At 36.8% G+C, this 13483-nt stretch overlaps 1 protein-coding gene across 3 annotated transcripts in view; it reads left to right on the top strand.

Annotated features, from left to right (window-relative positions):
* The window catches only part of LOC128639003 (guanylate-binding protein 1), a 130118-nt gene that overhangs the window by 57206 nt on the left and 59429 nt on the right, over window positions 1-13483 (top strand). For 2 of the 3 annotated variants that reach the window (XM_053691143.1, XM_053691142.1), the window contains exon 2: window positions 13108-13289. In XM_053691143.1, the coding sequence (XP_053547118.1) occupies window positions 13109-13289 (181 nt within the window). In that variant the 5' untranslated portion in view covers window position 13108. Of the gene's footprint in view, window positions 1-7980; window positions 8129-13107; window positions 13290-13483 lie in introns of those variants that run through there. The other variant, XM_053691141.1, reaches the window with a different exon arrangement.

Below are 13483 nucleotides of genomic sequence, written 5' to 3' on the forward strand. Positions count from 1 at the left end.
CGCCGCCGTTAGCATCATAGATTTATCTAATAGGATACTTATCAATATAGAAAGTTTGTTCCAAATTTGTTTAATCTCCCCACATTCCCACCACATATGCATATAATTTCCAATTTCTGCACAGCCTCTGTAACAGAGTCTACTTTTCTGCAATGTATAATGTGCAGTTCTTATGGGTGTAAGATACCACCTGTAAGATGTTTTAATAGAATTTTCGATAAGGTCTGCGCATATCAGTCCCTTGCTAATCCTAGAAAGTATTTGTGTCCATCTGTCATCATCATATGTTTCACCTAAGTCTCTTTCCCAATTCTCATGAAGCGGCAATTTGGAGCCTTTTTTTGCATCTTGTATTGCCAAGTACAGTTGTGATATTAGTTTTTTATTTCTACCTGGGGTTGCAATAATGCGTTCTGTTGTAGTGTATGGGTTTAGTGGTTTGTTTTGTCTGTATTTGTATATTGTGGTGGATATCTGAAGATATAGGAACCAATGTAAGGTGTCCGGCTGAAGTTTATCTTTCAGTTGGGTGTATGTGAGCATTTTACCTTTATCTAAAAAGTCTGCAACTCTGTAGAGGCCCTTATTTTCCCACTTACATATTAGTATTTGAAATTCTGCAGGAAGTATAGCACCCAGTGGTATTATCTTAGTACCCTTGGGTATGAGGCCTAGAGAAGATGTGAGGTATTTCCACATATGTTTGGACTCCTCTGTCACCTTGAGTTTGTATAGTGTTTTGTTTGTAGTGTTTGAGGTGTTCCAAACAATCGTGGCTGGATCATTCACCCCAGCTAAGTCTGCCTCTAGTCTAGTCCAAGTTATTTCTCGACAGTTTTTGCTTATCAGCGTAATTTGTGACAACCTAGCTGCCTGATAGTAGTCTAACAAATTGGGCACCCCCACTCCCCCTAGCTGTTTGTGTTGTTTTAATAGTTGGGAGGCTATTCTAGCTGTTTTGGGTCCTCGTAGGAATCTAATTAGGTCCATCTGGAGATCTGCTAGCTCTCTTTGCGGTACTTTGATTGGTAATGCTCTGAAGAGATATAATATTCTCGGTAGAATATTCATCTTTATAATCGATAATCTGCCATACCAGGAGAAACACCCCCTCCTCCATCTACCCAAATCCCTTCTTACGGTCTTAAAGATCTCAGTATAGTTTGCCTTATAGAGTCCCTCTAGTGTGTTTGTTATGTTAACTCCCAAGTATTTGATATATTTTTTAGCCCACTTAAAGTCAAAATTCGCTTCTATCAACTTACGAGTATGTAGTGGTAGTGTCAGTGGTATAGCCTCACACTTATCTGAATTTATTTTGAAGCCTGAGATTTTTGAAAATTCATCAATGACTTGATATAGATGAGGGAGTGATCTTAAAGGTTTCGTCAATGTAAGCAAAATGTCATCCGCAAATAAGGTGAGTTTATATTCTTCTTTGTTAATTTTTACTCCGGTAATGTCTTTTGCTCCCCTGATGTAGGCCGCTAAAGGTTCTATGCTTAGTGCAAATAATAGAGGAGATAGCGGGCAGCCCTGACGTGTCCCATTTAATATTTTAATTGGCCTAGACTGATGGCCCGTTGCTCTGATAGTTGCTGTTGGGTCTGAATACAGGTTTTTAATAGCCGTCATGAATTGTCCTTTGAAACCCATGAATGTTAGTGTCTCAATCATATATTCCCAGTCGACCCTATCAAACGCCTTCTCTGCGTCCAGAGATAGGAGCAGAGAAGGTGTTTTTGTCCCCACCAAGTACTCCACCAGAGACACCGTTCGTCTCACATTATCTGGGGCTTCCCTTTCTTTTATGAATCCTACCTGGTCGGGATGTATCAATGAGGGTAGATATAATTTGAGCCTATTTGCTAAAATTTTTGTAAAAATTTTTAAATCTTGGTTAATCAATGAGATCGGCCTATAGTTTTGGTATTTTTTGGGATTCCTTCCTGGTTTGGGTATAACCACTATTTTGGCCTGCAATATGTCCTGTGGGATACGGGTACCCTGCATGATGTCATTGCAGAATTTGTGCAAGTGGGGGACCAGACATTTTTTAAATACTTTATAATATTCACCTGAGAACCCATCAGGACCCGCCGCCTTGCCTATTTTAAGATCTTTTATTGCTAGGGCGATTTCGTTTATTGTTATTTCTGTGTTTAAGGCTTCCATGTCTGTAGCATTAAGTTTCGGGAGTTTAGCCTTTTGCAGAAAATGGTGTCTAAGTGTTTTTGTCTGAGTAGTATGTTGAACTTTTTTCCCGTCATAAAGAGATTCATAATATTGTGCAAAGCAGTCCGTTATGTCTTGAGGGTGATATATTAGCGTCCCGTCTTCTTTTTGTAGTTGTTGTATAGTTAGATTTTTCGTCCTTTCCCTTAGTTTGTGAGCTAGAAATCTATCTGGCTTATTAGCATATATAAAGTAATGTGCCTTCAACTTATGCATAGCTCTGAGGGAGTTCTCATTTAAAATCTTAGCTAGTGTTTGTCGCTTATGTGTAAGTTTATTGAAAATATCTGAGGTTAGTGTGCTTCTATGTTGGATTTCAAGCGTTTCTATTTCCTGTTGGAGTATCTCTATGTGAGCCTTAACTTTTTTTGTGTATAGAGCTTTTTCCTTTATCAATAAACCTCTTATGAATGGTTTGTGAGCAGCCCACGTGATTGTTGGGGTGGTTTCTGGGGTTGTGTTTATCTTCCAGTATTCTGTCAAGTTATGCATAATTTTGTCATATAATTCAGGTTTCTTCAATAAATTTGGATCATAAGTCCATGACCTTTGTCTGTCCACATTGACCAGTCCCTCTAATTGTATCTGGATAATAGAATGGTCCGACCAGACACATGCATGAATTGTGGAGCTGTGTAAACTGGGGAGTAGAATCTGACTAATAAATATATAATCTAATTTGGTATAAATTTTGTGTGCTGGGGAGTAGTAAGTATGGTCATTCGTCTGCCCATATAACGTTACCCAGGTATCTATCACATTATGAGATTCTAAGATATTCTTAATATTTTTAGAGATGGAATTATGTCTGGTTTGTTTATTAGTGAGTTTGTGGGGCGTATCTACTTTGTGTGTTTTCAGATTAATATTAAAGTCTCCGGCTAATATGATTTTTGATTGTGACCATTGTGTCAGTAGGTGTGACAAGTGGTGAAAAAAGTTGTGCTGTTGTTCATTGGGTGCGTATATATTGCAAAGTGTAAGTGAGGTGTCTAGCATACGTCCTCTCACTATAAGATACCTGCCCTCTTTATCTGTCAGCACTTCTTCTTTGATAAAGTTAAGTGCATCATGTATAAGTATTGACACTCCTCTCTTTTTTTTGTCAGTCGTGGAGTGGTATTGTTGCGTGAAATATCTACTCCAATATTTGGGTATTTGATTATTTGTAAAATGGGTTTCTTGCAAGAATATAATATTAGCATTTAGGTTGTGATACTGTGTAATTGCTGTTTTTCTTTTATTATCTGTATTTAACCCCCTTACATTATGTGAGATTATTCTTATCTTGGGAGTCATGAGTCAGTTCCCCTCCCCTTCTCTACCTGTAGCTGACCAATATCTCCACTTGCAATGTTATGAAATCCTCTGCTCTCCTGTATAACTTTTCCTGATGGAGAAACTTTCGTCTCACCTGCTCGACGGTACATAAAATAAATTGAAATAAACAAAAAACAAACAACAATAAACATTTGAATCTTATAACATTGTTTTTCCCTGTAGCATATTTGCATAGTTCTAACCATAATGTCGGGATAGTAGTTTCTTAATATATAGAGTTACTAACAGCTTAAATTTATTGAAAGTGGGAATTATATATATGGTCTAAGGAGCGGGTTGTAGTGGCATACGGCAAATATATTGCCCAGATCTTATGTGAATGTTGGACTTAATCTGCTTATCCTCCATCATAAGTAACCAATGACTATATATAACATAAATTTTACATCTTTATGTCCATCAACATATCCCAAGCAAAGTTAGTTTTGTAGATTGACATTTATATACTCATCTGTATCCAGTATCCTCTGCCAATATTATGAGGGACACATGCAGGGTATAGTCCAAAAGATCAGGGAATAGCGCTCTTCTAAGGATGCACCAAAAGAAGGCAAAGAAAAAAAAATCCCAGCCTCGGTCACTGTCTACTCCATGATTCAGGGTCTTTGTTTCTTCTTTGGAACTTTAGACCACTTCTCTGTTTGAGAGATGCTTTGTTGTTGTCCGCGTGGTCTTCTTCTGGTGTCTGGCTGACTTTCCCGCATTTCTGGACATTCTAATTTGAGAAGTTGGCAGGCCTCTGAGATATCCTCTTTGACTTTCACTGTGGTTGTTTTACCATCTTGGAATATATGAAGCGCGAAGGGGAATCCCCATCGATACGCTATTTGATTCTTCCGTAGCAATTGTGTTAGGGGACGTAGTGCTGAGCGTTTCTGTAAAGTTCTGAGACATAAGTCTTGGTAGAATTGTATTACAGATCCTTTGAATTTAAAAGTCGGATTCTTCCTAGCTGCCGCCATTATCTCCTCCTTTTCTTGAAAGCGGGATAATTTAGATATTATATCTCTTGGAGGTTCCCCCTCCTTTGGTTTTGCTCTAAGAGCTCTATGAGCTCTTTCCATTTGAAATTTTCCGTCTTCAGATGTCCCTGTGATGGCATGAAATAGATGTTTTAAATACTCATTTAGTTCTGTTGCAGTTATTGATTCTGGAACACCCTTTAGGCGTATGTTGCACCTCCTGCTTCTATTTTCTAAGTCTTCCATCTTTTCAAGAATATCTTCTATATCCTGTTGTTGATCTGTCAGTTGATGTGTAATGTTAGTGATATCTTCTTCTATGGATTCATCCTTTTCTTCTAGTGTTTCCACTCTTGTTCCAAGATCCAATATATCTTGTTTAATTTCTGCAAGACTGCTTATTATTGTATTTTGAAATGAATCCATTTTTTCCCACATCTTATTAAAGTTTGCATTGATATCTTTTTTGGAGACTAGGTGCCTTAAGTCCCCTTTAGTAGCAGGAATGTCACCATCATGTTGCTGAGGTTCCAATTCATGTTCTAACTCCTCATCTTGTGTGTTAGGTTCCATTTCCTTTATTTTATCACTTTTAGATGATTTGAAGAAAAGATTTGCTGCAGCAGATTTACATGGTGTAGATAATTTATTTTGTCTTTTAGTTGCCATGTTGCAATAAAGATTGCTAGTGCTAGAGAAACTGTGCTGCCTTTGCTTTTGTATGTTAATGCAGAGTCATCAGAGTTCAAACAATGCAGAAAGCAGCCTTTAAAGTCTTTAGTTAATGAGGGCAAATGCAGCTGTTATCTCAAACTGTATCTTCATTAAAATTTAAATGCTGCAGCTTTTTTTTTTTTTTTTCTCCTTTATTTAAAAAAGTTTATACATAGACCAGTTGTAATCTCTGTTGCCTTTAGCTTATATTGTAGCTTGGGAAAAGTTATGAGGGAGAAGTGCAAACTGTCACTGTTTCATTTCTCTGCATTAAGATTATGAACTGACTTCTCCACACTTGCTTTATCTTAATATTTATTTCCCTCAGTCTTAAGTATCACTATATGTAGTGCTAAAACCTCCCTGGTTTATTTGTGTATCGATTTCCCTTTGCACTGTTTAAAATAGATTGTTAGGCATTGTGTGATATTCAGCAGCTAGCTAGGAGTCCTGTCTGGTGGCCATCTTAGTTTATTCCCACATGGCTATATAAAGTTTTATAACTGTTATATTCTCATCATCCTTAAGCATGTATATTGTTTATAGGCTTACCAGACTTCTAGTGGAGATGTATCAGGTTATTGTTGATGCTGAGATGATTTTTCTGTCTCCATTTCTGAGTAGCTCCTTTTTCTTGTTTCCCTGCAGCTTGTAAAATCTTTCTCCATCTTGAATTCCTTTATCTGCAATTTTGTGATCACATTTTTGGTTGCTGTCTGCTATTGTAAAGTGTATTTAATGTCCTATAACAGACCTGCAAGCTTTTGAGAATTATAATCCCACTTTCTCTTGAAACTACAGCAGGAGCTCACACTTTACATGTCTGCCACTATGCTCATCCAGGCTCCGCCCCCCAAAAAATATTTTTAAAGGGACATTCAAGTCAAAATTAAACTTCATGATTCAGATACAGCATGTCATTTTAAACAACTTTCCAATTTACTTCTATTAACAAAATGTGCACAGTCTTTTTATATTTACACTTTTTGAGTCACCAGCTCCTACTGAGCATGTGCAAGAATTCACAGCATATACGTATATGCTTTTGTGATTGGCTGATGGCTGTCACATGATACAGGGGGAGTGTAAATAGACATAACTTTGCAATTTATTTAAAAAAATCTACTACTAATTTGAAGTTCAGACATTGTGCTATTGCATTGTTTTCTTATCATGCATTTGTTGATTATGCAAATCTATTGTATTGACTGGTCCTTTAACTCAATCAAAACATTGTTATATAATAAGTACATTTGTCATTGGTACCTTTGTACAATTTTGTTTACATTCCTTGTTATTTCAATTTTAAATTTTAAACTGCTCATTATATGTGCCTAATACGATGTTTAATCTTAGATTTAACAACAATGCTAAATGAGAATTCAATGGAAGATGAAACCAGAACGACACCACCTATTTTTACACCAAGCATGAAAAGAAGTAGCTTTTACCCTGTTAATAGCAGAAGTAAAAGTATAGATGTATTTCAGCGCACAGTTGAAAACAAATTAAAAGTTTTGTCAGAGAGGATTACAAAAAGCAAAGGTTCCAAAGACAAATATAGACACAACCTTACTTTTGAACAACATGAGGCCCTAAAAAAATTGGGGAATAACACAAATATTGTAATAAAAGAATCGGACAAGGGGGGGAAATGTAGTGATCATGGACCGAGACTATTATGTCTCAGAGGCCCACAGACAGCTACATGATGAGGATGTATATGCTAAATTAACTTTTAATCCTACTAATAAATTTAAAACACAATTAGCTGACATCCTCACTCTAGGTAGAAAAGCTGGAGCCTTCAAAGAGTCACACTTTGATACACTGCTTCCCTCAACTCCGTATACACCAATCTTTTACTTTGTTCCTAAACTACATAAGGACACTAAAAACCCTCCGGGACGTCCTATCATATCAGGGGTGGGGTCACTCCTTGAACCTCTATCAGAATTGGTGGATACATATCTCCACATTTTGTCCCCCCACACAAAAGAGGTGGTGACAGAATTCACAAACTTGATTACAAAGAAGCAAAATGGATTTTCCTATTGCACACTAGTTCCCCGACTGGCATAAACAAAGAAAGTGATGTGAATTTATTCATTTGAAATTTCCAAATAGACATACTTTTAATTGAGGTACAATACAATTAATATATGGATATAATACAGCATGAAATGAAGTAATATATATATATGTATAAACATCATAAATCCCTTTACTGGCACCCTGATACATCATAAGCAATGAATCAATACATTGATACCTGGTCCTTATGTGGTAGCAGATAGGTATAACTCCAAAGAATTCAATACTAATAATATGAATTTAAATTCTGATATATGCTCACCTATTACTAAAAGGTGAGACTAACATTAAGTATAAAGTATTATATTAAGTATTACTGTGTGTCCCTTTTTCGCCCCTTCTACAGTGTATATTCACCTATGTATAAAAAGGCATGATAGGGTTCATATGTTTTTTAAGTAATTAATTGTTTAATTGATTATTACTGGTATAAGTAGGCCTCTGTAACGACAACATACAGCAGTGATCAAGTGTGGAGGAGCCACACGAAACATGTCTGCAGTTGTCGCCAGAGACCCTGGATTGCCTATGTGGAGCTGAGGCTCTTGTTGTTTTTATTTGTTGCCAATAAAGAATAGCTTTTACACTACTAACGTTACCCTGGCTGCTTGCTTCTTCCTGTACCTCTGTGAAGCCCGGAAGTTTTGGAAACTGTGCTGCATTTGATTAAGCGTCCTGGACATAGGCGCTTTCTCTGGGCTCCAGACTACGGAAGTACGGATACTAGGAGAAGTGCTCACGCTGAAGACACGCTGCTACAGGTCACGGATTTCCCCGGTTAGGTAAGCGCCACTTTTCCGTTTTCTCTCTGTATTACATGTTCTTATGTGGCTGCAGGATATAAAAGGGGTATGGCAAAGTGTTAGCCGTTCCGTGGAGCAAATTAAGCGTTATTAATGTGCGGAGCTGAAGATTACAGCAATATCATGTATGCAGCAGCCTGAGTCTAAAGGGGTATTATCGTTATACATATTGTGAACGGCTCACTTATAAGTGTATCAGCAATTACACATTTTTGTATTGTTTCAAGCTATTCTGGTAACACAGACTGTACACTGATAAAACTGGTGAATATTACACACAATTTGGAGTTACAACAGATTATAACAATGTCAGAACCTATACAAGGATTCGTATTTAAAGATCTGGAAGCTACATTACAGGGCTATGATCAGGAGGTGGACAATATATTATTAGAAAATGAGAACTCATTAGATGGCCTTTTCTTTCAAATGGATGAACTTAGAAGAAAGGACATTAAATTAGATTTGGACATAAAGACTTTCCTAATGTATAAACGACAGAAAAGGATCCCAAGAGGGTTGAGAATAAGAAAATTCCCCTCATTTTTGGTAACAGATGTGGACTTTATAAAAAAATGGAACTTGATATTGGATGCATGTTCCTTTGCCTTAATAGACCTGCTAGTAGAATATAAGAAACAGCAAAGGAGAGAGTCTATCGATCACATTAAAACTGTGCAAAGAGATTTACAAGTCTTTCAGATAGACAAAGATTTTAAAACATATGACAAAAAATTTGAAGATAATATGGCTAAGTTCACTAGGGAACTTTGGGCTTTCAAAAAACAGAAACTAGCCAGGGACAAAAGGGACTATGAATTTGATAAGGTCTATAGGTGGCAAAGTGCTGGGAGAGGTCAACGTCATATTAGCATGCATCAGAAAAATAGGATGGATGCCTTATCAAAGAAAAACAAAAAAGTGCAGTTCGCAGAGACAGAATATGACGTTGACACCTCCGAGCACGACTCAAGTGAGGAAGTAATGGAATTGGAAGGGATGTCAGTATTGGATGTACCACCAGAAGTTAATGAAAGTATGCCAAAAAACGAGTCACGCACAGGGACAAAACTCACAAGAAAAAAACCAGAAGGGGCAGTAGGGGGAGAAACAAGCAGAAGGGGGGGCAGAGGAAGATACCAGACACGAAACCAAATAAAGAAATATGCGTAAAAAATGTTGTAAATTTATCTAAATATGACTTAACAGCAACAGAGGTAGAAGTACTGGGCCTAGGTTTAGGCTTCGCTCCCACAGCACATTTTGACCTGTTCAGCACCGTCCATGATGTAAATAAATTTGTAAGAAAATTAACTCTTAAGAATCACTTTTCAGACTCAAAGGACGGTGCTGAGCAGGCCGATTTGACACCCCCTCAGGCGACACCCCCTCAGGTTACACCCATTAATAATAATAAAAACCAACTCCCCTTTAATGAACAATGTTTAATCTTAGATTTAACAACAATGCTAAATGAGAATTCAATGGAAGATGAAACCAGAACGACACCACCTATTTTTACACCAAGCATGAAAAGAAGTAGCTTTTACCCTGTTAATAGCAGAAGTAAAAGTATAGATGTATTTCAGCGCACAGTTGAAAACAAATTAAAAGTTTTGTCAGAGAGGGTTACAAAAAGCAAAGGTTCCAAAGACAAATATAGACACAACCTTACTTTTGAACAACATGAGGCCCTAAAAAAATTGGGGAATAACACAAATATTGTAATAAAAGAATCGGACAAGGGGGGAAATGTAGTGATCATGGACCGAGACTATTATGTCTCAGAGGCCCACAGACAGCTACATGATGAGGATGTATATGCTAAATTAACTTTTAATCCTACTAATAAATTTAAAACACAATTAGCTGACATCCTCACACTAGGTAGAAAAGCTGGAGCCTTCAAAGAGTCACACTTTGATACACTGCTTCCCTCAACTCCATATACACCAATCTTTTACTTTGTTCCTAAACTACATAAGGACAGTAAAAACCCTCCGGGACGTCCTATCATATCAGGGGTGGGGTCACTCCTTGAACCTCTATCAGAATTGGTGGATACATATCTCCAGCCACTGGTAGGAGAGCTTATGAGCTATGTTCAAGATTCTACACAGATATTGAATCACATGAAAGACCTCCAGTGGCAGGATACATACCGTTTCATTACCATAGATGTTACATCTTTGTATACATCTATCCCACACCACCAGGGGTTAGCTGCTATATCATATTTCCTCAATAATCATTCTAATTATTCAGAGGATATAAAATATTTTTTGCTAACAGCAGTTGAATTTCTGCTTACTCACAATTTTTTTATGTTCGAGGGGGGCTGCTATCTCCAGAGGCGTGGGACAGCCATGGGGGCTAAATTTCCCCCTCCTATGCCAACCTATTCATGGGTTGGTGGGAGGCTGCCCACGTCTATGGAGATGGGAACCCCCTTAAGGAACATATTATCTACTATGGAAGATATATAGATGACCTTCTGGTGGTGTGGGATGGAGAAGTAGAGACAATGAATCAATTCATAAATAACATTAATACTAATAACATGAATCTAAAATTTACATACGATCAAAGTACCACTAAAATAGTATTTTTGGATTTAGAATTGCAGGCTGATATAAATAAACATATTGTCAATACCACCTTGTATAGGAAACCCACTGGGGGTAACACTATTCTAAATTTCAAATCAAGTCATCCTGGGCACGTTAAAAAAGCAATACCCAAGGGACAGTATATAAGGACAAAAAGAACCTGCTCAAACACTCAAATATATGAGGAGCAGAGCAAAATATTGGATCAGAGACTTCTAAATAGGGGGTATCCAGAGAGTTTGCTCAGAAAGACTAAAGAGGAGGTAGATTCTATACCAAGAGATAACCTTTTAAGATATAAAAAAGCATCTGCTCAACAAAAGTCAGTAAGTGAAAACAAAATTGTGTTCAGCACTCCATATAGTCTGGAATACAACAAAATCTGTAACATAATAAGAGAGTGTCTTCCCATTTTAACTATAGACTCAAGTTTAGAAACAATAGCGACACAAGGTTGCAAATTTGTAGCTAGAAAGAGTAAAACCATTGGGAATATGATAGCCCCCTCAGATTTGCCGAATAACAGAAAGACAACATGGTTACCAAACAGACTTGGTTTTTATAAATGCAAAGCGGCACGATGTAAAACTTGTAATTATGTAACTGAGGGTACTACCTTTACTTCAACAGTAACGAAACGTATATATGACATCAGATATAGACTAAATTGTAAATCCACCCATGTAATCTACTTACTCACCTGTAGGGGGTGCCAAATCCAATATGTGGGGAAAACGAAACGCTTTCTAAAAGATAGAGCCCTTGAACATGTCAGAGATATAGAGGACCCTGATATATTTACCCCAGTATCAAGACATTTTAAAACAGTCCACTCTGGAGATGCTTCACTTCTATCTATTCAGGCTATAGATTTTGTCCCCCCACACAAAAGAGGTGGTGATAGAATTCACAAACTTGATTACAAAGAAGCAAAATGGATTTTCCTATTGCACACTAGTTCCCCGACTGGCATAAACAAAGAAAGTGATGTGAATTTATTCATTTGAAATTTCCAAATAGACATACTTTTAATTGAGGTACAATACAATTAATATATGGATATAATACAGCATGAAATGAAGTAATATATATATGTATAAACATCATAAATCCCTTTACTGGCACCCTGATACATCATAAGCAATGAATCAATACATTGATACCTGGTCCTTATGTGGTAGCAGATAGGTATAACTCCAAAGAATTCAATACTAATAATATGAATTTAAATTCTGATATATGCTCACCTATTACTAAAAGGTGAGACTAACATTAAGTATAAAGTATTATATTGAGTATTACTGTGTGTCCCTTTTTCGCCCCTTCTACAGTGTATATTCACCTATGTATAAAAAGGCATGATAGGGTTCATATGTTTTTTAAGTAATTAATTGTTTAATTGATTTTTACTGGTATAAGTAGGCCTCTGTAACGACAACATACAGCAGTGATCAAGTGTGGAGGAGCCACACGAAACATGTCTGCAGTTGTCGCCAGAGACCCTGGATTGCCTATGTGGAGCTGAGGCTCTTGTTGTTTTTATTTGTTGCCAATAAAGAATAGCTTTTACACTACTAACGTTACCCTGGCTGCTTGCTTCTTCCTGTACCTCTGTGAAGCCCGGAAGTTTTGGAAACTGTGCAAAATTAAACTTCATGATTCAGATACAGCATGTCATTTTAAACAACTTTCCAATTTACTTCTATTAACAAAATGTGCACAGTCTTTTTATATTTACACTTTTTGAGTCACCAGCTCCTACTGAGCATGTGCAAGAATTCACAGCATATACTTATATGCATTTGTGATTGGCTGATGGCTGTCACATGATACAGGGGGAGTGGAAATAGACATAACTTTGCAATTTATTTTAAAAAAAATCTACTACTAATTTGAAGTTCAGACATTGTGCTATTGCATTGTTTTCTTATCATGCATTTGTTGATTATGCAAATCTATTGTATTGACTGGTCCTTTAACTCAATCAAAACATTGTTATATAATAAGTACATTTGTCATTGGTACCTTTGTACAATTTTGTTTACATTCCTTGTAATTTCAATTTAAAAATGAATACTGCTCATTATATGTGCCTAATACGATGTTCTACCTGAGATAGGTTTGATTTGTTTAAAGGGCTACAAGCTCAAAACTGAAATACACACGAATGCATTTTAGTTTTGAATTGAAGCTCTTCTGCAGTACACCTCTATTAGTACAAGTACTAATACTAGTACTCATTTGCATTGCAATTCTGAGTCTCATGTTTAAGTCAAGCTCTGTGTTGTGCAATCTTCTCCTTGTAAGAAATTTAGGAATGTATAAAAAGTATTGTTTTCCTGTCTGCAGAATGGCAATGGAACATCCAGTGTGTCTGATAGAAAACAACCCTAATGGAGAACTTGTGGTGAATCAGGATGCTCTGAAAATCTTGTCAGATATTACAAAGCCTGTGGTCGTTATTGCAATTGTGGGGAGATATCGCACTGGAAAGTCTTACCTGATGAATAAGCTGGCAGGTCACCGCAGTGGTAAGAAATAACATACTGTTGTATATATGCAGCATGTCTTCTTACAGCATTTAAATCACTTTAGCAATATTTCAGAATACTAATACTAAATCAATACAAGTGTTTCTGATCATTTAACATTAACATTTGAGATTTTGTTTTCCCCAATGACTAACAGTACTTTTTGCCTCATGAAATCAGTTGACTAGCAGCCT

The sequence above is a fragment of the Bombina bombina genome, chromosome 8, assembly GCF_027579735.1.
Source record: "Bombina bombina isolate aBomBom1 chromosome 8, aBomBom1.pri, whole genome shotgun sequence".
Lineage (NCBI taxonomy): Eukaryota > Metazoa > Chordata > Amphibia > Anura > Bombinatoridae > Bombina > Bombina bombina.